General features: G+C 41.3%; 1 protein-coding gene across 6 annotated transcripts in view; it reads right to left on the reverse strand.

The window, feature by feature from the left end:
- ITPR2 (inositol 1,4,5-trisphosphate receptor type 2) overlaps positions 1-26,251 on the reverse strand; it is a 277,577-nt gene that overhangs the window by 78,292 nt on the left and 173,034 nt on the right. For all 6 annotated transcript variants that reach the window (XM_074587404.1, XM_074587414.1, XM_074587436.1 and 3 more), the window contains 2 exons: positions 1,779-1,887; positions 49-236 (listed from right to left, as the gene is read on the reverse strand). In XM_074587404.1, coding sequence (XP_074443505.1) covers positions 49-236; positions 1,779-1,887 — 297 coding nt within the window. The remainder of the gene's footprint in view (positions 1-48; positions 237-1,778; positions 1,888-26,251) is intronic.

Consider the following 26,251-nt stretch of genomic DNA (forward strand, 5'->3'; position numbering starts at 1 on the left):
TACATGTATTTGAAAATCAATATGTGAAGAAGTAAATGAAATAAGTACCTGTGTTTGCGTATTTCCACCTTCAAGCAACGCAATACCAAGTAAAATGCCTTCTGAGAAAATTCTGTCATTTTTGGTGTTTACTACAACATCTATGACGAGCTCTGATGCACCTTCTTTATCCAGAAGGCACTGAATATCGAACATGGTTACGCCAGACTTATCTGAGTCTTGTCCTGAAAATCCGCCTGCAAATTAGACAAATACATACCATTCATGTTTGTTTCATGTATGTATATGAAAATGAATTTATTAGTAACGATAATTTTGTCTTATGCACACAGTAGCAATGTAATAAATTTAACTTTTAAATTCTGTTTCAGGCAAAATTCCCCTTGACACAAACAAAATTTTTGTGTGAAACCGCAATGTTGGGCTCTAAGCATAAGAAATAAAATGACTCCATGAACCACTGTTCTGTGCTTTTCAGTCTCAGGCCTAATCTATACAAAGATTGGGTACCGGTAAATCCCCTCTGGTTACGGGTATGACCTTCTAGCTAAATGCTTTTGCCAGTATAACTCCTAGACCACTACCATCGTGATGACATTCTTGAAGAACAGAGACTTAGTTAATCCAAATTAAAGGTGTGGTTTGAAGGCATTTTGTTAATTTGCATTAGCTCATTAAATCAACCATCTTTTATTATCACATATTATCATCTTTCCTGCTATACTTACTTTTATACAGGTGTAACTGCATCTACTTCATTAGAAAAAATATAGTACTGCTTTAATCAGTCAGTACTGCTTTAATTAAACTGATTTAAATGGTTGAGAATTTATTTGTGATGAAGCCATACAAACACACACACACAACATTTTTAGAGAGAGAACTAAAAAAATAGTAAATCTTTACTCTCCTGTTTGTTAGGGAAGAAAATTCGGTGTACGGGATATTAAGACTGTGAACATTTCCAGTGTCTACGCTGAAATAGTCGAGGAAGATCAGTTGGGTAACGTTTGGAAATGACCACAAATCTGGGCATGCCTTTAATGTATGCTGAAAATGCAATGGCAAGTATTTTGGCCTGGCTCTATATCTAGCTTCTGCCTCGTTTCTGATGACATACATTATTTTGGGGTTTCTTAGAAACCACCCTACAGTAACTCCCCATGGCTTCTATAACAGAATCATACAAAAAATTAGGTTATAAGAGGCCTAATTAGAGGCCATCTACTCAAACTTTCTGCCCACGGTAGTTACAGCTGGTTCGTCAGATGTCTTGGCTGGTAAAGTCGTACCAAGAACTGACACATTCTGCAGCTTCTCAGGGAAATCTGTTCCATTGCCTAACCAGTATGTTGGCAAGCAGCTTTTCCTTATATCTTTTATTTTTCGTATATCAATAAAGGGTCTGGAATTTAAAAAAATTTCTTGGTTTCCAGAAACAGCAACATCTTTGTTTAAATATTTTGTGCTTTGCTGAATTTCTGGATGTGGATTTACTGGCAAATTACAATGGTGCTATCAACTGGAAATTAATGGAAAGATTTACTGGGGGGCATGGGGAAGTCCGTACTTTGCTACTGTCAAATACACACCAGCCATCTGAGACAAATGCATGCAACTTAAAAATAGGAAAAGTCTGATACTACCTCTGTTCTAACTGGTTACAGTACGTGTTTGATTTATTTACCAACCGAATCCCTGGAGCCCTTCCAATGTGCCTATTAGGAAAAAATGGTGCTGCTCATTTTGTTCTCTTTAAATTATCTGTGTTGATTTACCTCCCACTTGTGCAGTTTTGCTGTAGCTGGCAGACAGAGGCCCATTCATACCACTTCCATATTCTCCTTTAAAGTAGCGATACAGGAGTATTTTCCTTAAATTGTTGCCCTTTAAGATAAAAATAGAAGAAATCAGAGTTGTGGCCAATTTTCTTTGTTTGAAAAGCACGCTGTTTAACATAGATACATAATTTATTAGGTCTTTTTGTTACAGTTAGTAAGTATACAAACAGTATAAACATCTAATGGTCTTACCTAACAAATCTCATGGGAAGAATTCTAAAATACCGTTGTATAAACTTTCTTTGAAGTTTCTTTGAAACTACTGATTATAAATAAAATACCTCCAACTCAATACTTCTTACTGTCTATCTGTAAGATGTGTATATTGAAACAAGTTCTACAAAGAGTCAATATTCTGAAGTCAGCGTGTCTGTGCCCTACCCTGCCATGGCAGTACTTTCTTCCTATTTTTTGCAGCTGAGTAGTATCACTCCCTTTTCTCTGATCTCAGATAATCCAGTTGATCATCTGGAAGAAGCCACATCACATGAAATATTAAAACAGAGATATGACATTTGATAGAACAGCTTAAAAAGCATTCTCTGTATCTCCTTGTTCCTTTACTTCCAAAACCACAACCAGTCAAAATTTGCAGTCAGCTCACTGAAGATCTTCCCTCTCATTTTGGTTATGTTCTGTAACACAAGACATGTTGAATTAAGAGTCAGGGGTACCAATTACTTGGCATGTTCTGTAACACAAGACATGTTGAATTAAGAGTCAGGGGTACCAATTACGTGGCATTTTTATTTTGCCTCCAGTCTCCTGGGAACACCTGCAGTCAACATTTAGTTTTACAGAGGCAGAAGGTGACACAACAACTATAGGTGTATGTGTAACCTAAAATTTTATAAAAAAAAAGAGTATAGCAAGGTCTCTCATGATTACCACAGAAGGGGAAAAATTGTTCACTTAAACAGCTTGGCAGTAAAATGGGACAACTTCTTCCTTACTTTTACTCACCTAGTGTTTTTAATGAAAAACGGATCTTAAAAACATGTGCACCAGAAGCATTCTCAGAACTTACCAGCTCACCAGCACCTGCACATTAGTGCAACAGTCAACTTTTTGCAATCAAAACATCACTGTGGCCACCACAGACAGCAAGCAGTGGCAAAGCAAGTCCCAGACACACCTCAGGACGCACTGCTTGCACTCCCACTTCACTGTAAAATTAGCAATATTTCCAAGAGCAACCACACCCCACAGTGGGGCTTCACGAACCTCAAGGACAATGGGCTTGTGCACCTCGAACAAGTGCCAGAATGCAGGCACACAGAATATGTGTAGCCTGACAACACAAACCAGCCCTTCTTTCCTAGTTCTCCCGTTTTGATGTTAAAAACATTCTATACAGAGTTCCCGCAAACGGCCAAGAAAAGTACAAGACCTACAGTAAAATATCAAAAGCTATAAATACAATGGTTGCAAGAAAAATAAAAAGCATCACCTACACATCTTCAGTGCCAGGGAATTTATTAGTTGGATTCCCCAGGTGAGCTTAAGCCAGCGTTCTCTACACTACAGAGAAAGACAAAGAACCAGAAGTCTCTGAGGACCCCACACAGAGACAGATTCCTTCCCAGCCTAGTTTGTGACGGTGTTTAACCCTGCTTGCATGGACAAAGTATGCTAACGAAGCTCATAAGAAATTTCAAGATGGCTAAGAGCACCAGCTCCTCCTGTTCAACGTTGTGTCTCTAGCTGTGACCAAACTCATGTCTTAGAGGAAAACAAACCTCATTTTCTTTATCTCATGAAGATGACAACCATATTACTGAAGAGAACCAAAGTTCCCACCAGAACTAATAAATATAGACCAAGGAACAGGATAAAGTCCCTTTTCAAACTCTCTCAGGCATATATATCACAGAATCATAAAACTGTGTCACACAAATAGGATCACAGAGCAGAAACCCTTCCTAACTCCAGACTAGGACCCGATCCAGAACGGGCACTGCATTGAGACGCGATCTTTTAATCAGAAAGGCTGGCATTTGCCATACCACTTGATTAACCACTCAGCTTGAGGCAACATCCTCAACCAGCAATCTCTGCGGTCTGTTGATGACTAACAGCGCCATAGCAAATTATATAAACAGTCACAGTGCAGTCACGGGAAGAAACACCAAAAGCCATCTATATATAGTTAAGAATAATACCCGTGGTCACAAGCTTTACTGCTCAATCAAAATGGCCTTTATTTTATCAGGAAGAACGCTTGGGACCATGGAATAGCATTTAACTAGCAAACTGAATGATTTAGCACTTGGGTCTTATTGCCTGGAAGCAAGCAACTGTTGGCATATCTCAGCTCTTCTTCCTGCCTTGTTACCTTCAAAGACACCAGGAGAAGCAATGATATGAAGATGTTTCTCCAGCTCGCTATGGAACGGGGAATCCTGCTCCACCCATATCAAAACTAAGGCATGGACTTCACTTCTCGTCCCAAAGAGCAAGTCTTAATTATTTGGGTTCCTGCTCTCTCTCACTCCCTCTCTCAACCTCCCACAAATCCAGACAACACTTACAGTTCTCAGAAGCTAAAGTGTCAAAAGTCAAGGACAACACGTTTCAAACGCAGGAATGTAGTAGAACCTCTGCTTTGCCTGACAGCTGTGCCAAAAACATGCCCTCAGACTAAGCCCACATATTTGCAAGCTAAGGATCTTCATCCCCTTTGTGATGACCTTGGGCAGCCACAGGACCTTCCCAAGTCTTGTGAAACTAGCTGCCACTACAAAGAGCAGAAGAACCCAGCACTAGGAGCCGGAGCTGAGAAATGCACAAATGCCCATGCAACATATCAGAAACGCCCGTCACCTCTAGCACATAACCGTGTGAGGCACCATGCTAGAAAATGCTGGAAAGACCCTGCTGCCAGAAAAACTGCTAGTCCTGCTGGCGTAGGTGTCTGGGTATGCTTTTATGGGAACGCCAAAAAGCATAGTCAAGAACAGCCCCATCATGCGGACGAGACAAACTGCTGCCAGGGCAAGACAGCCATGCCATTGATGTCCTTGTAAACAGTTTCCTCAGTACAGCCACAAAATTAATATTGCCCAAAAGCAACTGATCACAGCAGTAGCATGAATAAGCAGTTTGCAGCAACTGTTAGTGACACTCACATTACTGAAGCAGAGGCCAAAAATAAAAGCACACGAGGCAGCACAGCTCTATCTTCCCTGACTAGGTTTCGACATGTGGCAGAAATCGCGACCTTCCAAACTGAATCTCTCCTCTGCTGGCTACAATACACTTTCTTTTATACCTCTTATTAGGGTATGGAAGTGGCATGTAAACATCACTCAGCTGACTGCAATCCTTCTTTAATAGCTAGGACATTGTATAGCTTTGAAAAAAAAACACAATGAAACATAACAGTCTTATTGTTACCCATGAATACCACTGTATTGTCTCTAACAAAAGCTAGGATAAAGACTGAGGGCAGAAGAAAGCAACAACTGGTTATTGTTGTTGCAATTTTAAATAGCTAGGGATTGACAGACAGAAGTTTCCAATGGGGAAAAATTATTCCAATAGGAACATGTAGACACAAACAAATTACGTTTTCTCAGTCCGTATTTCATTATACTAGTCAGTCTTTAAGCTTGATTTAAACGCCTTAATACAATGGTTTACTCACTTTCCTTCTCTGAGCCTGCAAAAGGCTGGTTCCACGTAAGGACGGGGTGTTCCGCACAGGGAAGCAACAGCTGAGAGAGGTATGTAAGGCTTATCACAGATACCTGCATCAGCTCACTGTATAACACTGCCAAAATTTACTTGTCCTGTCTTATACAACTTTGCATATTTCTTAAGGAACTGGAATGGTATTTGTGATGTTCAGAGGGATGAACTGGATGATCTGGTGATCACTTCTGGTTTTCACTCTACATTAAAATAATGAAGTGGAAATGCTCAGATGATCAGTGATAACACAGAAAGGGCAGCCACGTCCAACAAATATTTCTATGATACAGTGGACAATTTTGTGAGTGTATTTCAGTATTAATCCAGAAGGATGCATGAAAATTAGGCATGTTAAATCTTCAGATTTGAATAACTTGCAGACAAGTATATGAGAGGAGCTGGCTGGGATTTCTGGTCTACTAACACAGGTTTTCAGAAAGTTTGGAAAAGATACAAAATCCCAGACAACTGGGAGAAATCTAATGAGCAACGATACTCCTAAAAAAGTACATGGGAGTACATTTTATACTTTTTACTGATCAAACCCACTGCATTGAGTTTGGTATCAGTTCTGTGAAAAACAAATAAAGACTGATTTTGAGCTCCGTTACAGAATCACAGAATGACAGGGGTTGGAAGGGACCTCTGGAGATGATCTACTCCAACCCCCCTGCCAGAGCAGGGTCACCTAGAGCAGGTTGCACAGGAACGCATCCAGGTGGGTTTGGAATGTCTCCAGAGACGGAGACCCCACCACCTCTCTGGGCAGCCTGTGCCAGTGCTCTGCCACCCTCAAAGGAAAGAAGTTCCTCCTCATGTTTAGGTGGAACTTCCTATGCTCAAGTTTGTGCCCATTACCTCTTGAAGAGCCTGGCCCCATCCTCCTGACACCCACCCTTTAAGTATTTATAAGTGTTGACAAGGTCCCCCCTCAGTCGTCTTTTTTCCAGACTGAAGAGACCCAAATCCCTCAGCCTTTCTTCATAAGAGAGGTGTTCCAGTCCCCTCATCATCTTGGTAGCCCTTTGCTGCACCCTCTCCAGCAGTTCCCTGTCCTTCTTGAACCAGGGAGCTCAGAACTGGGCACAGTACTCCAGGCGTGGCCTCACCAAGGCAGAGTAGAGGGGGAGGATGACCTCCCTCCACCTGCTGGCCACACTCCTCTTGATGCACCCCAGGATGCCATTGGCCTTCTTGGCCACAAGGGCACATTGCTGGCTCATGGTCATCCTGTTGTCCACCAGGACTCCCAGGTCTCTTTCCACAGAGCTGCTCTCCAGCAGGTCAGCCCCCAACCTGTCCTGGTGCATGGGGTTATTCCTCCACAGGTGCAGCACCCTACACTTGCCCTTGTTGAATTTCATAAGGTTCCTCTCTGCCCAAATCTCCAGCCTGTCCAGGTCTCTCTGTATGGCGGCACAGCCTTCCGGTGTGTCAGCCACCCCTCTCAGCTTTGTGTCATCGGCAAACTTGCTGAGGGTGCACTCTATCCCCTCATCCACGTCATTGATGAATATATTGAACAGGACTGGACCCAGTACTGACCCCTGGGGAACACCACTCGTCACTGACCTCCAACTAGACTCTGTGCCCCTAATCACCACCCTCTGAGCTCTGTCTTTCAACCAGTTATCTATCCATCCCACTGTCCATTCATCTAACCCACTCTTCCTAAGCTTCCCTATGAGGATGCTGTGGGAGACTGTTTGAATGCCTTGCTGAAGCCAAGGTAGACCACATCTACCGCCCTCCCCTCATCTATCCATCCAGTCATGCCATCATAGAAGGCTATCAATCAGATTAGTCAGACATGATTTCCCCTTGGTGAATCCATGCTGAGTACTTCTGATAGCTTTCTTTTCCTCCACATGCCTTGAGATGACGCCCAGAACGAGCTGTTCCATCATCTTTCCAGGGATGGAGGTGAGGCTGACCGGCCTGTAGTTCCCCGGGTCCTCCTTCTTGCCCTTTTTGAAGACTGGAGTGACGTTGGCTTTCCTCCAGTCCTCAGGCACCTCGCCTGTTCTCCAGGACCTTTCAAAGGTGATGGAGAGCAGCCCAGCAATGACTTCCGCCAGCTCCCTCAGCACTCTTGGGTGCATCCCATCGGGACCCAGGGCCTTGTGAATATCTAACTGATCTAACGGATCTCTCACTTGATCCTCCTCAACCAAGGGGAAGTCTTCCTCTTTCCCTGTTACTCTCTCCAAAGTCTGGGACTCCTGAGGGCTGGGACGAGCAGTAAAGACTGAAGCAAAGAAGGCATTCAGTAACTCCGCCTTCTCTGCAAAATTAAAGGAAGATACTATAAACCGATGGCAGTTGTAACACTGGCATCATGTTGTAATAATTGCATCAATATGGGATTAAGAAAAAAAGACCTCCTCAAACTTCTGAAGATCAACTTCCGGTTTTGCTAATAATGAAAATATCACTCTGGTAAAGTTTTATAAACTGGTGGTGTGACACAATCCTGTAAGGCAAATTTTTTGTTTAAGTAGCCTCACAAGTTAATAGCTTAATAGCTAAGTGACTGACAGAATTCAACATGCAATTTAAAGTAAGAAATCATAAACGAATGTATGGGCTTCCAATGGACAACCTCATGGAGTATTTACTGTCTGTCTGATTTTTTTTTCACAATGAAATGGAAGAATACAGAAAATAATTATTAATAGCTTTTAGAAAGGACACAATAAGAAAAGGGGATGAGGTCCAGTCACCAATATCAATTTAGGCATCACTTATTAAACTGACTAGAAGCAAACAATATGAGTCTCATTATGTCCAAACCTCTTTATGTCTAGTTATAGACATAATAACAACAAAATGCAGAACACCAAAAAAAATGGAGGACTCTGTTCTAGGAGGCCATGACTCTGGGGAAGAATGGAAGCTCTTGGAGAAAAATCAGTGGAATGACAACTCCCCAAAATCACACGATTCTGGAAAGGATAACAAGCTATTATGTATGCTTCATGAGACTATCTTACTTCTCCATGTGCAGGGACACGTTATCGTAGGGATCATAGAATCACAGAATGCATTGGGTTGGAAGGGACCTTTAAAGGTCATCTAGTCCAACCCCCCTGCAGTAAGCAGGGACATCTTCAACTAGATCAGGTTGCTCAGAGCCTCATCAAGCCTGGCCTTGAATGTCTCCAGGGATGGGGCCTCCACCACCCCTCTGGGCAACCTGTGCCAGTGTCTCACCACCCTCATTGCAAAGAACTTCTTCCTCATGTCTCATCTAAACCTACCCAATGTCTAGTCTAAACCTACCCTGCTCTAGTTTAAAACCATTACCCCTCGTCCTATCACGACATGCCCTTGCAAACAGCCCCTCCCCAGCTTTCCTGTGGGCCCCCTTCAGGTACTGGAAGGCCGCTAGAAGGTCTCCCCAGAGCCTTCTCTTCTCCAGGCTGAACAACCCCAACTCTCTCAGCCTGTCTTCATAGCAGAGGTGTTCCAGCCCTCGGATCATCTCTGTGGCCCTCTGCTGGACCTGCTCCAACAGGTCGATGTTGTTCTTGTGCCGAGGGTTCCAGAGCTGGACACAGTACTCCAGGTGGGGTCTCACGAGAGCAGAGTAGAGGGGGAGAATCACCTCTCTCGATCTGCTGGCCACGCTTCTTTTGATGCAGCCCAGGATGCAATTGGCCTTCTGGGCTGCAAGCGCACATTGTTGGCTCCTGTCCAGCTTTCCATCTACCATTACCCCCAGGTCCTTTTCCGCAGGGCTGCTCTCTATCACGTCATCCCCCAGCCTGTATTGATAACGGGGATTATCCCAACCCAAGTGCAGGACCTTGCACTTGGCCTTGTTGAACTTCATAAGGTTTGCTCGGGCCCACCTCTCTAGCTCGTCCAGGTCCCTCTGGATGACATCCCGTCCCTCTGGCTAGTCAACCGCACCACACAGCTTGGCAAACTTGCTGAGGGTGCACTTGATCCCACTGTCTATGTCGTTGATGAAGATACTGAACAGCACAGGTCCCAGTATGGATCCAGGAGGGACTGCGCTTGTCACCCCTCTCCGTCTGGACATTGAGACATTGACCACTACCCTCTGGATGCGACCATCCAGCCAGTTCCTTATCCACCGAACAGCCCACCCACCAAATCCGTATCTGCATAATGAATACTGCATCACACGTTGGTGTCCATAATTCAAGAAGAATGCCGACAAACTAGATTAGGTTTGGAAAAGCTCCACAACAGTGATTAGAGAATAAAATAATGCCTCCTCATGAGAAATTCAAGGCTTTCAATCTACTGAGCTTATCAGTCTAAACACAAAATACATGAACTCTGTTTGAGTATCTACATGAGAAATCTGATAATGGATGACTTCAGCCTACAAGAGAAAGGTGTAACACACTGGTGAAAAGCTGAAGACAAATTCAGCTAGAGAAGAAGCAGAGGCAGCTGGGTTATTCAGTTTGTGGGTTATGAATTTTATTTTTATTTTATATAACAGTAATGGCATTTAGTTATTTGAACAGCTTAAGAAGAGGTGTGATAGTCTCTATTGCTGGCAGTTACTAAATCACGACTAGGTGGCTTCTCAGACAGAAACTATTTGAAGATCTTGTGGTCTGCATTAGGAGAACAAGCTAGGTGACAAAAATATGTCATCTCACATAATCTATGAAAACATCACGCCAGCTTTTCCTGTAGTAAATATAGATGAGGTTAGAAGCCTGGCTTTCTATGAAAGGCTGTTTAAAAAACACCTACTTCTACACATTTCTTCTCATCATTTATAAATGAAATTTCTATTATGCTTGGTCTGAGTGTCTGCTTCAGGATGATTTTTTTGTTGTTGTTTTTCACACATTTTCAAACTATTTTGTTCCCTTATTTCCCTTGGAGACATGGTAGAAGTAGTTTTGTGCAAGTGGCTTCTGTGAAGACAACATGCATGGAATTTTTATAATGCTTTAAATTAAGATTCAACTTGCTCTTGGAATGTAAGATGGCACAGACATCTTCTCGTCTCCAAAATGGATCAACTGAGGCACACAGCTACCACACACAGTGCTGCACAAGCACAAGCTTGGAAGAGAGCCCCAGATTCTTGAACCTTACTAGGTCCACAAAGTGGAAAATTCTGTCTTCATGATGCCAGCAACTTCCAGGGGGTTTGGCAGCTGGGGGATGTTGTTTGTTTTGGGGGGTGGGTTGTTTGTTTTCACACAGAGTGAGCTTTTTCCTGGTTTTGATCTTTTTGCAATAAGACGTTTTCATAGCCAACTGATAGTTGAAACTGATATATTTTCACCAATAAAATATGATACCCAACAGCAGAGTTATTTGCACACTGGGGCGTTTATTCACCCGGGGAAAAAGCACTTTTAAATATGAGGTTGGGTCAGCTGGTGTCCAGCTCTGCTTCCACTAAAATCAATGGGAGATTTGCCAGCAACTTCAGTAGGAGATGGAGGAGACACATACTTTGCCTGGCAAAAGTTTTTATACAACTCTAAAAAGAAAAAAAACCAAAACATGCACCAGACTTCATGACACAGTTCTCCTACGAGAGAAGGACTGGCCACCCACACCTCTCAGCTGTCTCTCATTAGGCAGAGACGCCCCACATTTTAAATGTGCCATTGTTCAATCCTACAAAAATCCAGTATTAATCCCACTTATCTTAGTACAAATGGCCTACATCACAAATGCTAACTGATAAACCTGAGGTTGTAAGTAGCAAAGAGATTCATTAACAGTTCAGATAAAATAATGAACCACAACCGCGACCCTTCTCTAAAACCAAACTACAGTAGTTTAAAAAAGTAATTCATTCTTTTTAGCAGTCTTTTAATTCTTCTTTCCTTTGCAGTTCCAGGTTCCATAGAAAGCTGGAAGCTTAGCTGCCAAAATATTGCAAAACAAATGCTATCGCCCAGGCTATTTTCAATATGGATAGTGAAAAGAATACTGGACACTTTGCAAGAAAACCAGTTTTTGCCTGATAACTGTCCAATTCTGCACCGTGAAGAAACTCAGGAAAGTGTCATAGTAAAAGAAAGATATTTTTTTTTGGCAGTATCTCTAAAAAGTATCTCCATTATGAATACAGCAGGAGAGAAAAACTGCTTGGATTACTGAAAACTCAGAATTGGGGCATTCAGACTTAGACTGAGAAAAAAATAATACTAAAAATACAGTTGGATTTTGTGTATTATAAAATTTTACTATTGGCACAAAAAATATTACTAGCTGTCAAATATACTTTTTTTTTTGGCCAAATATAAGATCTCTATATACGTGTATATATATTTATATATATAGAACAGGTCTTTGTTGTGGGAAAATATTATTGTTAATATCTCTCACTTGTCCTGTTGCTCATTTGGGTACATGGTTTCCATCTGTAGTCATAAATTGTGCATTTACAGAACAGATCATGTCTGCACCTATGTAATTTTTCCTTTACAACTTTCTCCAGTACAGTACAAAGCATTGGGACACACAATAACCCAAGTTCTCCACTACTGAAAGAAAACAATGTAAGATTTTATCATGATTATTCAGAAGCATTTATGACTGCACCATCAATAACATACTGTAGAAAAAGACCAGATCTGAAAAGCATAATTTTCAAAGACTAAAATTATCTAACTCTTATGCTGCAGGGGGTAAACTTTCAAAGTGATGCACAGGGAGTTACGCACACAAATCCTATTATTTGTTAACAGGATTTCTGTGTGGAACTCCCCATGCTCTGCAAGAAAAAATTACCCCTAGGTATCCTAATGTGAATATTTACCAAAACAGACACTTAATTTCCAGATGCATACTTATGAGCACTACTGTGCTTTGACGTTTTAAGAGCAGTTTGAAACAGGTAGCTAGGGAAAAATAATAGAAGTGGCCAAATAGTATTTTCATTACATTATTCTGTTTCACTGTGTTGCTATCATGTTGAACTTCAGAGCCAAAGCATTACAAACACCCGATTTAGTAGATAAGTGAGGCACCACAGGTGTATCGCATGTCCTGTTTTGAATTAGATAGGCTAGGATCTTCACTTGTTGGCTCAGGATTATCAAAATGGCTCAGGAGGCACTTCTGTATTTCAGTTTTCACCTGCTCATTTTTACCCACCACCAGCTCCACTGAGTTCTCGACTTCATCCTTGTCTACCAGTCAAGATTGATGAAGACACTTCAGAAATTCAGAATTTGTTCGAAGGCATTCCGGGTACTCATGTCACAGCTTACATTTGAAGGGCCTATATATTTTCTAAATAAGGTTATCATCAGGATTATTTTGCAATACAGGTTACCAGGCCTCTGGAAATTTTTCAATGAATTTAACATGAGTTCCGGGTTGCATCAATACCAAATGAGTACTTCATGGGTTTTCCTGTGGAAATGTCATTAAACTGTGACCTGTGCCACTTTCTCCAATATATACAAATATTCCCAGATGATATTAATTACTGAGCTAGAACTGCTCTGTCTGTCTGTATTATTAAAAATAAAAAATAAAAAAATCATGATATTGAAAGGAACTAATTCTCAGCATTTACTACCTTGCAAAATAATCATGGGATGTGTGCCTTGTCTCAAAATAATTCTGAGACCTCATCAAAACTAACCATTTTTCCTGTAATGCCGCTCATTCCTGCCCAAATGCCACGATATTTAGTACATATAACTGCCATGATTTACAGATGTGATTTTAACAATGATCATCAACCTTATCTATAGTGCCCCGAGAACTAGCCTAACAAAATGACCAACACGCCTGATGCTTCTGAGAAATGTCCCTTGCATTCTTGGATGAAAACAGATACCAAATTATTGCTGATTTCTTGGACTTCAGGCATGAAGGAGAAAACGGGGTGTGTGTACCTCCAAGTATACTTGCATTTTTAGGTGCTTAAAGACTGCACAAAATCAGGCCTTCAACAGCTTAAAAAGAAAGACCTGAATTTACTTTAAATTCTTGGAAGTGCAACATACAAAGCTGGGCCAAGTGAGTTTGCAATCCTATGGTCTGGCATAGGCTGTGGCTACTGCAAAGGAATACAGCTGGTCAAAACATATTTAAGCAGCTCCTATCCATGCCGCGAAATGGGAACAGCTAAAGGAAGCCAACCTTGTGGTAGTTCAGGGCAACAGCAATATTTAAACTGACAGTGTTATCAATGGTATATGGAAAATGTATGGTATGGAAATGGTATATGGAAACATAGTCTACCTTACTGGAAAATGAGCCCATATGAGCTCAAAAGAATAGCTTAGATGGGGTCAAGAAACAGCATGAGATGTCCTAAGTGCTAACTGCAGTGACAGGCAGATTCTCGCTTTGCTCTACACTGCAAGTTAGGCAACACTACAAATCTAGAACTCAGTCTTTATTAGCTATCCATTTTGACAAGAATAATTTGGAAATATTTATAATTCATGCTCCCTGGTTTAAAAAAGAAAGTAGTAGTTTGAATAATTTTGCAGTAAACTTAATTGGGAATTTTCCGTTAATGCCAACTCTGCCAGTTTTATTATCCTTTTCATGATGTCCAGCACTTTAAATTCAGCATCTAGAGTTATGTGCTTGTATGAAAATTCCAGTTCACATTAAAAAAAATAAAAAAATATCCAAATCAAAAACTACACCCCGTCTACCCCCCCGTAATGTCTAGTGCTCCTGGTCCCAGGAACAGTACTTGGAAATGTGAAATCTGTGTAGCCAGAAAAAACAAAAAGAAAAAAACTAAACTAAAATATGTTGTTGGGGTTTTGACCATTAAGAAACCAAATCAAAACAATTTCATAATTTTTAGGAGCCTGACTCATGACTTTGATTGCTAGAGGTGGTAAATATCAAGTAAATATTAAGCAACCTTTTCCTGCATATTTGTTGATAGTGCACGCTAAGAGGAGCTCAGGTCCTTGCTACTCCCAGCAACGACGTAGCTGCTGACACCTGGCTACTGTCGCAAAGCGCCACTTCTCCTCTTTCTCAAATGGCAAATCAGCACATCCACTGCCAGCCACAGAGCCCAAATAACTAAGAATTAATGGTGACCCAGGATTATGAGGTAAGGCCATCCTAGAAGGAAAGGATCCCTTGACATGGTATGAGAAATGGTAATCTTAAAACTAAAGTGAAGTTATTGAAGATCTGAGCTCTGCTTCTCTTCTGGCATAGTGGAAGAGTTGGGCTCTAGGATAACCTAAGCGCCGAATTCCTCAGGAGACTGGTAAAAAGCATTTAGCAGGTTTATTCCCCAGGAATGAAGCATAAGATCTTGGTTTAGATGCTAGGTTAGGGCAAGATACCTCAGCTCCTATTAATGTCATTAATAAGTGAGCAGGCTATAAGCACCTATCCAGGGGCTGTCAGGGTACATGCTGGCTTTTACCTACTGATCCACAAAACTGCAGTGACTTGGTGTTGGAGCTGGTCTTTCTTGGCGTATCTGAATTTTTTATAACAAAGCATCTCTTCCAAATGACAGACAAACATTCTGATTTTTGAAGGTATCTTTTACCAGGAAAAACCTCTCTGGTTTCAAAGCAGTTTTCAATCTCCCCTTTTAAATTAGAGGCCAATATTAGCGTTCTGCTCTTGGAGTCTAAGATTTCATCAGTTCAAACAAATAAACCTAATAATGTCCTTTGAAGAGTGCCATGGAAATAATTCTGACTTCAGGTAACACTGCAACAGAAGTTTCATAAACCGTTTCTATTAGCCAAAGTCACTGAATGAAACTGAAACATTATTAAGAGAGTAACATTTTGTTTTTAATAACTTTCGGAGGTATATTAGCTGTCATGCCAGAGCTCAATAGCTTCTTAGCTGTCATCTTATTTTAGGAGCAACAGCAATTTCTAAATGCTAAGTCTCACAAGATCAGGAAAAAGTTCTAAGTTAACAGAAAAAAACCCAATCAAACACAAATTCAGGCAACTTTAGAATTAGTTGAAAAAATGACCAAAATTTGCTTGAAATTACATCAGCTGTTCGAAGTTAGAGACAAGGGGAAGAAGACACATTTTCATGAGGCTGTCTCAGCTTTTGACATCCCCACTACTAAAAGACAGATTCGTGTTTATATAAAATTTAATATGCAAGCTGTTCACCCATATTAAATTGCCGTTTTATATTTAATATTTGCTAAAATTGCTGAGTTATTTATGTCAGAGATAAGATTGCTGCACATGTGCAGTAGCTGTTTCATCATAATATATGTTAGTATACATTTATTATAAAGCTGTTGCCATTATAATGCCTAAATTTCTATTGCTTCCAAGGAGAAATATATTATCACTGGAATGTTCCTACATGCACAGCATGTAGCTATGGAAATACAATGTCATATGCGTCTTTAGATCTGTTAAGTACAGCATAGATTAACGGTGAGCCTGCAGAAAACCTGCTCTGGAGGTCCTATAACTGACTGCAATTTTTGCTACTGTGTTTTCAAGAGTACTGATATCCCCACTAATGACATCTCTCTGATAAATGTCATGCAACATCCCAACATTAAGGCTCAACGGCATTATGAAAACCAAGATGAACTTTACAGTTCCTATAACTGGAAATTAGTCCATATATGCATGCCAGCCAGTCAGTGCTTTCAATGAATATAAAACAAAGCCCGCCAACTTAGGGACTTAGGGACTACATGATTCACAGCTCAGGCTATCCTCATTATTAGTAAAATCCTCTGTTCTGAATGCAGCATTGCTGCTGCATTTAGTTAGCGTATCTCCGTGAAAACCTTGTTAAAAGGTTCAGTAGGGTGGGAAATAGCATAGATGAAGTTAGTACCCTAAGTTAGATCAACGGCGCAGTTTCATCTGAAGTTCAGTGTTTAGTACAGGTTATCATCTCCTAGAAGGTTCAGAGAAGTGCTCAGAGCATACGAAAGGTGTGGGAAAACCGTGGTATTAGAGATTGAGATTGCTCACCTTGGAAAAGGGATGAAAAGATGTGACAGCAGAACAGAAAAGCATGAAAGGTGAGGGGATGGGGAGGTCAGGAATTCCCGTTTCCTTTCCCACCCAAGACGGGACCATCACTGGGATGTTATGATGGTCAATGAAAAAGTGATAAAGAAATACTTGTTAACCAACATATAATTAGATGGCAGAACTCATTACCATGGGAAGTCACTGATGCCAAGAATTCAGCAAGACTCAAAGAAGATTCGGGCATTTCTATAGACAACAAGCGAAACCAGTTACAATAGCAAATGTTAAAACAACAACAATGGGAAAGAAGACAAAATCTCATGCTTTAGGGGCCACAGATTTATGATCTTACTGTTAAGGATTATCCCAAGACTTCAGGAAGAATAGAAAATTTCAACTCTGCCTACAGTGGGGATTCTTAGACCTTCTGAAGCATCTGGTGATGGCCACACAGAGAGACAGCACTCTCAATCCTCTGGTCTGATCCTCTTTGGCAATCCGCATGTGTTTAAAAGAGAACATGAAGTGTACTAAGTCTATTTGTATTGGATCCAAAACCAGTGCAGTGCAATGTAGATTCAAGAGAAAAATTGTTTTTATGAAATCTCTGATGAGGAGATACCCAGAGCAGAGCACTACAGTGACCCAAAATATCAGCTAGAACCCTACATCCAACAGGCAAAAAGCAGAACTGCCATAACAAGAGAGTACATTACCAAAATCCTAACATGAAAAGGTCTGCATTTCATCTACCTGTCTTCATCTCTGCTTAGCAAAATACTACTGGTTTGTATAAAAATGACGGCAGGTAGAAACACTTAAGCTTTTGAAAAGGCAGCTTCTTAGACAGAAGCTCTAGGCTCCCTTCTTCAGTGAGACATTCTGCTGGTATTGACCTGTATACTCACGCTCACTTGCTCAGCCAGGTAACTCCAAACTCGTCCTTCTGCCTCCCACGGATGACTTTTCTGTTCCATACTAACAAAGTCTAAAATACCTCATCCTCCTCTAAGATACTAAGGAATGCCTTTGCATGGCAGAGACAGCCACAGCATCAAACTTCTCAGTTTTGATGACAGCCTATGAACACCAGATCCCCCATTTAGTCCTAAATAACACTGCCCAGAATGTCACCATTATTTAGTTCCTTTGATTAATTACAACTTTGCAATGACTTTGTTACATAAATTGGCTTCCTATACATATTAAGCGCCTTTCTGTCTCCCTGCAAGTCCACTTGATGATGAAATGGTTTTTTGACTGCTAAGAATTGAGTGTCACACAGATGCCTCTGCCTACATACTTAATGTCCTTCTCTGGACCAAAATTCACTATATGTAGAAATAAGTATTAGTATTCTAGCTGTGTCACCCAGAGCTGCCAAGACTCGGCCAAAAAGCTTGACAGATGTATATAATGCAGAAGGGATGATGCAGAAGAGCAGAAGAGGATCTGGATTTTGTCTCTCCTGCTTTGCTGTCTTCCATCTTTTTTCTTCCTGCTTGTCCCCTCTGAATTTGCCTTTTTCCTCCCTGTCCCCTGGCTGTACCAATGACATATTATAATACATGTGACACTTGATTTGTAGCTTCTCCCTCTCAGTAAATCTGGTAATCACGCCTCCTTGTTTGGTAAAACAGCTCCGGAGGAGACCGGAAAAGGGCAAATGAGCATTTGGGAAAGAAGCATCTGGTTAAAAGTTGAGCCTATTCCTCCTCCTTCACACTCAAATCACTAACCTGAACACTCAGAAGAAACACACCTGGTGATTCATTATAGCAAAAGCATTAGAACTGACAGAACAAACCAAGTTGAAGCAAAGTTATGCCAAAAAAAGGACAGGGCAAGCTTAAGATGGAAGTAGGCTGGCAGGTGAAAAAAGTTCCAAGCATGGCATTCAGTCTTGTAGAGAATTTTCCCCAGGCTTTGGTATATGCAGATAAATACCTCAGACAACAGCAAAAAAATCATTATAGGTTAGAATAGAAACAAATCTTGTACATGTGTTTTGCAAATCAACAAGAACATAGTGAAGGAAGGAGGATAATCTTCAGAATCTAATCCCAGAGCACCCTCAACTACAAGAGAAGTCAAAGGAAACTGAGTATACTGAGAGAGGACCTAGACGAAATCGTGCTATTGTAAACTTCGCATTAGTATGATTCTTCGGTGGCAAAGTAGAAACTTTCGTTTCAAATTTCCTTGCTGCAAAGCCGTTACCATTTTCAGCACAAGACTTAGGTTTAATTTGAATAGGTTCGGGGAACAGATGTATTTACAGTTGCAAAGGCTTTTTATACTGCTTTCACTAACAGAATGCAGAGGCTCAAATGGCTAATTAAATACAAAATTCTATTCAAAGAAAAAAAAGTCAGTGTCTTTTTAAAAACACCTGATCTTTAAGGCAGACTAAATTGAGTCAGTATCTGGGAATGTGCATGCTCTGACCTGTGTGAAAAGGCAGCCTGGGGTACCGTGTACAGGCGAGACAGTTACCATGGAGACCTCACTGCTTTAGGTGTAGAAGCTAAACATTACAAACAACTTTGCAGCATTAGGCTACTGGCCTCATAAAAACACTGCAAAATAACAATGAATTCCAAGATAACCATTATGATCTGTTTCCTGACATGCAAATATAAATCTTATATCATAAAGCAAAAGACAAAAGCAGGATTGAGAGGAAATGGCCAGATACCGCAGGCCTCAATTTATGGTCTGCTCCTAAAAGATGCTATGGTCCTCAGTTCTCATCGATGATAATGGTACCTGAAGGTAGGCAGTTTGTCTCAGAATACTGGCCTCCTGCCTAAATTTTTTTTTTTAACCTAAATTAGGACTCCAAAATTGAGACAACATAACACAGGCGGGAGGCGACACAGCCAGAGCTAAAATAACTCAATTATTGATTACGAAAAGCTTTCCCTTTTAAAGTTTCCCTTCAACAGCACAAGTTACTCCGTAAATATCTACCACAGGGTTTGTGGTATCACACATACCGACTACATTAAGAGACAGCTATTTCACCTGAAATGTTATACAGTATTCCCACATCCTTCAAAGATCACTGGGTCTTTGTAGGAAGATGCTCAACGTACCTGTTGGGCAGTAAGCTGTGTGCCTATTGAATGCCTGCAGTAGTCAGAGATGCCATAGATTTCTTAGCTGGACAAGTATGGCTTCCTGACTGCAAGCCCACCTCTTGGCCAAATATCACTCCACCTGACAGGTAGGCACCCTCAACAGAAAATCTGCTTCATACGACTGTGTCTAACAGTGGGAAAGGATATTCACCCCTGTCCACCAAACTCTCTGATCTATTGATACAACTGTCAACCATTTTTCAGACAGTAAATGCATCTGTCTCCTCCTTCACAGGAAATCACTTGAGATGCTTTCTCCTGCTTGTAGTATTAAATTATACACAAAAGAAGTTCAGGTGCAGGTGAGGCTAGTGTTACATTTCAGGGGATGAAAAATCCATCTCAAGGAGATTTATGATAATATAAACTGTCCCACAACTAGGAGCTCACATGGATCAAATGCAGTGCTTACAGCTGGCTCTTACATCACTAATTAAGATGCTTCTACAACAAGATTACAGATGTATTTATTGTAAGGCTGTAATGGTCAAACCCTTTCATAGGGCACGTCCGCTAAACAACGTGCTGGAAGAGCTGCTAGTTACAAACTAAGAAGTAAGCAGAGAAGTTGAAGCTGATCTCAGATGCAGACAGGTGTGCCTGTCAGGTGCATTCAGCTCATAAGATTCAGCTGGAATACAGATGTGCATACCTACAATGTTTCACAATCAAATAACGTGTATTCCTCCAACTTCTTGCCGACCTATCTAACAGAGGAAAGCGGACTCCTTCCACGCTTCGTCAAATGGTTTTGGCAGTGTGTGAGTTTCCATATACTGTAATAAATTCTGCATGGAAGGCACCCTAAGTTTTTGCTATCACAGAATCATCTGTCAGCCTTTGTGGCACACACTGTACAAACGCAAAAGGGGCACACGCAAAAACTAAACTCTCTTCATCCAAATGACTAATACCCTAGATCTGCACCACAAGAGATAGCTTTTTTAATATCAACCTTTTTTTGTGCCCATAATTACAAGAAGGAATAATATAGATCACATAAATGCCAAAGTAACTGATTCTATCTGCAAACTAAGTAGGCAGATTTGAAAGTAACGCGTCGCCAAGGGCCCACTTAGCTTACTGAGAGCAGTGTGGGTGCTTAGGTCCCCACACAGTCAGAGTTATTGGCAAAAAATAATCCTTGGGTTTAACCTAAGCTCTCCCCATCACATTTGTACTACAATTACCTTAGTTTTGTGGCAGCATGGAGCAGCTGCAATGACTAAGAAACCTCTAAACCAGTAAAGACCAATTTCTTGGTGGGCAAGGGTGGAAAACTTTCTACTTGTTGTGACTGATCCTTTTATGCTTCGCAATTAAAATAAAGGAGGGGAATCCAGACACCAGCCCACCGCAAACACTGAGCAGTCAATGCTAGTGGCAAGGGTACAAGGAAAGCATGGCTGGAGTAATCCTATCATGGCTCTAATATAATTAGAAATCTTTTCACTGGATTTAATGGGATTTGGATCAGGTGCAAAGGAAGCCAACCTTACATTTCCCTGATCTCTTGATCTTGTCAGCACAGCAAAGCAATCTAACCCCAAGTATCTATTTTTGCGTATCCGCACACCATGAAGGACACAACCCCCAACAAATCCACACACAAGCAACCTCAGTAGTCACAAGTCAATATGATTCTTAACATATTAATGAGAAGAATTAGTAAGATAGGTAAGAAAAGGAAGTAACGAATTAAATATAAAATTTTAACTTGGTATTTTCCCCTCTAAGAATGTTCCTGGGTATTTTAAATAAACAACCATCCAAAGGAAGCCTCTAAGTGGCTAGAGCTATGATTGTAACAATATTAATCTTAGCATCCAGATAGAGTGAAACGAGGTACTGAAAATGCACATTAAAGCCTCACATGTAACAGAAGCTATGCCGCACGTCCAAAACCATTGCTAACACTGTACAAGTTGTAAGAAGTGCCACCTGATTTTTCTGGATTCTGCCTGTGTTGCAGTTGAACATCAGAGAGTATTTTAGAAATATTTCATTATGTGCATTGTTGGCTGAGGTTTGTTGCTATTCCTTGCCCTTCTAATGAAGAGATGAGGTAGATTTACAGCAAGGCATAAACTCCTTGGTGTTTTCCTAGAGAAAGAATCCCACTCCTCCTCTTTTAAAAGCTGCTAGCCTTGCTGTAGGTGGTAATTATGTTGAGGGTGAATTGCTGCGGTTTCTGTCTGGCAACACACAGCACTGGCACATGCAATCCCCACGCTGTCTGGAAACAGCATTACATCAAACCATCCAAGCTAGTGGCTTACACAACCAGCTACAGCCCTTTGAAATCTGTCAGCTCCAGTGACTTGCTACGTGCAGTTCTGCTGCTCAGACATCGGCTTCATCACATTTATCACGCAGGTATCAGGCTCCTTTAAAAATAAAATTTGGAAGCATCGACCTTTAACCCAACTTAAAATCTTATAAGAAAAAATGTATCTGCATATCAAACAGCAAACAACTGCTCAATTTTAACACCAAATCTGAACTCAGTACCCGAGAGCCTGTGGGTGCATCCATGCAACGCTAAGAGAGGAGCCTCAGAAAACACAAAACAGGACAGCACGAGAAAGGGAAGCTGCACAATGCTGCTAGTGAAATTAGTTCATGAGTTAACGTGGAGCTTGTCTAGGGATCCCCAGCACTGCACACCATAAGCAGGCACATCCCATAGTTAAATCTAACAGCTATGGATCAGGTTCTTAATTAAATGCAGTTCTGCTGGGATCCTGGCATCAAAATTAAAAATCACTGAGAAATCTCAAATTAAACATAGCATTTAACTTCATGTCTCCAGCTGTTAGGCAGCAACGTCATGTTATGTGAAGACCCGTGAATAAGCTGCTTCCCCTGAAATCAGTGGGACCAGAAATGAAGCAGGGAACCGCTCAGCCCAGGAACAGCTGTATCTGCCCCAGCATCATAGCTGTGTTTTAAGAATGCAACAGCCTAAGCCACAGAATCACTGCATTTTCTACACAATTTGAAAACAAACACGTTGTACTTTAACAAGAAATGCTGTAACTATGTCCTTGGAGGATTGTTGTTCTGTACCAAAGAATTATTCCCCTTCCCTCCCCTCCCCCACTTCCCTCCCCTATGAATTAGTAAATGAATTTCTGCCACAAACCCTCAAACCATATTCTTCCCAATCAAAGAGTAAAACGATACCCAAGAGAGCAAGGCAGCACAGAACCAGTGAGATCCTGCAGACAGCCAGACTGGATGGAAAGATCCTGCCACTGCCACACACAGATGGGCACACACACTCAGAAAGCCTATGGGGGTAAAACAGGACAATACCAGAAAGAGGATTACATCCAAACGACATTGCTGGAAAATGTTCTCCTGGAACCGGACAGCTGAATCATCTGCGACCAAACCAATAAGGATGATACACAACAAAAGACAGTACATGTAATTTAATAAGCAAGCACAGATTTTTTTTCTATTTTTTTTTTCTGATCTTGCACTACAAGTTTGGAAACAATTCCTTAAGGGCAGGGTCCATATTATGAGAGAATCCAGTGTATGCATTTATGGGCAAATATATTACAATCTGCATATATTTTCTGGGGAAATTAAGCCTGCAGTTTTGCTCAGGGTCTGCACTTCAGTGTTTTAGCAAATGGGGGATGTAATGTGTGCCTGTGAAGTCAGCCAGAATACAGATCCAAGAAGATGGGATTCTTAAAATGTTTTTTGTAAGATGCAGTGCTACAGGGCCTAAATAAAAAGCCTTTCAAAAAGTCATTGCACATAGCATGAGAATAAAGTGCTAGTCCCAGCAGTAGCTGCACAGCCAGTATCCACATTGTACAACAATCGCACAGCTCAAATCGTGACTATGAAAGGACAGCCCAAGCAGCAGGTGGGATGGAAGGATGGCAGGCGAGTCCGTACCCGAGCACTTCTCTCTCCAACCTGACTGTTCATCAGTCATGTCACAAGGGCTGTTCCCCTGCAAGGAACAACCAGAGGAACACAGAAGCTAGAAATGCGGGTCCCAGGCAGGGGGAGCAGCTGGCAGGCATCTGTAATTGAATTCCAGGAGGACTTGGTCTATTTTTAAAAGTCTCTGTAGGTTGGTGCTTTTTTTTTATTAAAAAAAAACCACAGGTGAACATTTCCAAAACTCAACACAGTTTTAAAGTTTCATTACATACATCTCTGAGTTCCAGCACTGTGTAAAAATCGTGCAATAGCAGCAAAGCATAAGCAAACAGAACCAGATTCTAAAACTGCACCAGGGAGGGAGAAAATGAATCAGTTTTAATTGCATATTGCAAGGATAAAGAACTTTTGAAGCGCAAACACACAAACCTCTTCTACTGTATTTATACCCTAAACTAGAGGGACATGAGTTTTTTTACAAACTCCAAAATAAAAGAAATTCCTTTGTTATTGCTTACATACTGTGCTTTTGCAATATCTACTAACTCACAGCTCTGAGGGTACGTTGATACCTAAGGAATGAAGCCCTACAAAACCCATCAAAATGTGAAGATTTTCTTTATGTTCTTTCCATAAGTGATATCTGAGCAACGTGTTTTCATTTGACCAGTCCAACGCTATACCAAGTCACTGGCACAGCTAAACAGGACCCCGACTCGCTCTCATTCATAAATGATCTGACCTGCTCAAGTTGTATTTAGAACTTTCCGCAACTTTAGAGATCCTTTATCTCTTGTAATGCCTGTTACATGGTAACCGGGGTCCTAATATTCTCTCACCATGGCCTGGGTGAAGAATGGTCATTTATCCTAAGAGGGATCATGTCCCTCTCCAGCTGTCAACCTGATCCAGCTGTCAAGACCTCTGATTCTGCCTACAGGTTTGGGCACTGCCTCTGTTTATGAGAGGCAGGGTCTGGGACCACTTTCTTACCCTTCCTTGCCTAAAGTAGCAATGGATGGTAAAAGGATTCGCTCAGAATGGCTAATATGAAGCAGGAGCAAACAAAGACCGCTAACGCTGCACAGAGGAAAGTTCTCCACTCACAGCACAGTCCGCTCTGAGCTATACTCATTTATTTCCCGAGTTGCTGCAGCAAGTTAAGTTCTCTGATGGTAATGAGCAGTCACCGACTGCATCACCAACTCATTAAATCAACTCAGTATCCACTCGTTAGCAAACACATTTATACACTCTGGACTTAAGACTTGCTGGCTAGCAGAAGTGTAGCATATGATATTTGTTGGAGTATAATTCGTATTATTTTTATTCTCATTTGTGTAAAATGATCCTTATGTAGCTGCAGCATGCCTCCCTCTGTCTTTTGGTAGTGCTAGATTATACACAAAAACTGTTACTTTAAAAAAATAGCCAGAAGATAAAGCCAGGGATCATTTTTCAGCACTTTGCAAGACAGGGTTATATAACTACACATCGCAATGTATATTTAAACATTGGCATGTTAACTGCATATATAGAGACGAAGTGAAAGAACAGAGGAAGAGAAATAGAAAGGAAGAGAAAAACCTCTGAACACCAGAAAAAAAACCACATTTTGTAACGCTTATTAATAAAAAAAGCGATTCCAACAGTAACTTCCTCTTGGAAATATAATAAATACAGGATAATAGAATGTGTATCATATAAAGTGATATTATTTGCTGAATATTCCCCAAATGCACAACCGGTATACCTGATCTTATCAGACAACATTGGATTTTGTTGCAAGCACAGCTTTATAAACGGCTATTTTCTTACTATAGTGGTGTCAGGGGAAACGTTTAAGAAGAGAATGTTTTGACTGCCGTGCAATCAGACTGCCTGTAAACTGTATATTTGGGCCCTTAGAAAGCAGAGAAGATTTAATACAGCTTAAAATTTCAGAGGGTTTAGTTTCTTCACAGCTTCTGGGCAGCAATATTACTCTTTTCAAAGGCAAGACAATGAACATCAGCTTCCATCGCAGGAGGAAGGATGACATTTCAAAATATACTTTGAAGAAAAGATGGCGTGAATGTTGTGGGGCGGGGATGGGGGAATCACTTCTCTGTCTTTCAGGTCTGTTGTGTCAATTTGTTACTCAGCTGCTTATTAATAAAAATTGTTGCTTAAATTTTAAGCTGCTCCAGTTCCTCCACTGTTGTTTTTCTCCCCTGCAGCCCCAGCACCTTCCTTTTGCACGTAACTGCATAAAAGGCAAGAGGTTTACAGCAAGAACGTTTGCAGCTTCATACAGACACCTCTGTTTAATCCCACCTGGGAGTCTCACGTGTAAAATAATTTATGAAAAGTCCTAACAGGCCACCTGCGTGTGCAAACTTCAGTGCCTGCAAACCGGCATCCTCTGCCAAAACCGTCAGCCTCCTGACGACTAACCTGTCAATCACCCCGAAAACCTGAAGAGTCCGGTCAAGCTTTGCTGCCGAGGGCAATGGCGAAACCAGGCGAGGGCAGCGGAGCCCTCCGCCGAGTGCCAGCAAACCATTTTTCTGTCATCTTTTGGCAAAGAATGGGAGGGAAGCGGGGGGGGGGGCGGGAAGGAACGTCTGTTTGTTTCCGTTTGTTGCCGCCGTTGCGGTTCAAGCCGGGTTACATAATGCCGAATTTCAGGCTCCTTTCGGAGCAAACATCCCTCCCCCCGCCGGAGCTGCGGGCAGCGATTTATCAATTC

This window comes from Larus michahellis, chromosome 1, assembly GCF_964199755.1.
Source record: "Larus michahellis chromosome 1, bLarMic1.1, whole genome shotgun sequence".
Classification (NCBI taxonomy): Eukaryota; Metazoa; Chordata; class Aves; order Charadriiformes; family Laridae; genus Larus; species Larus michahellis.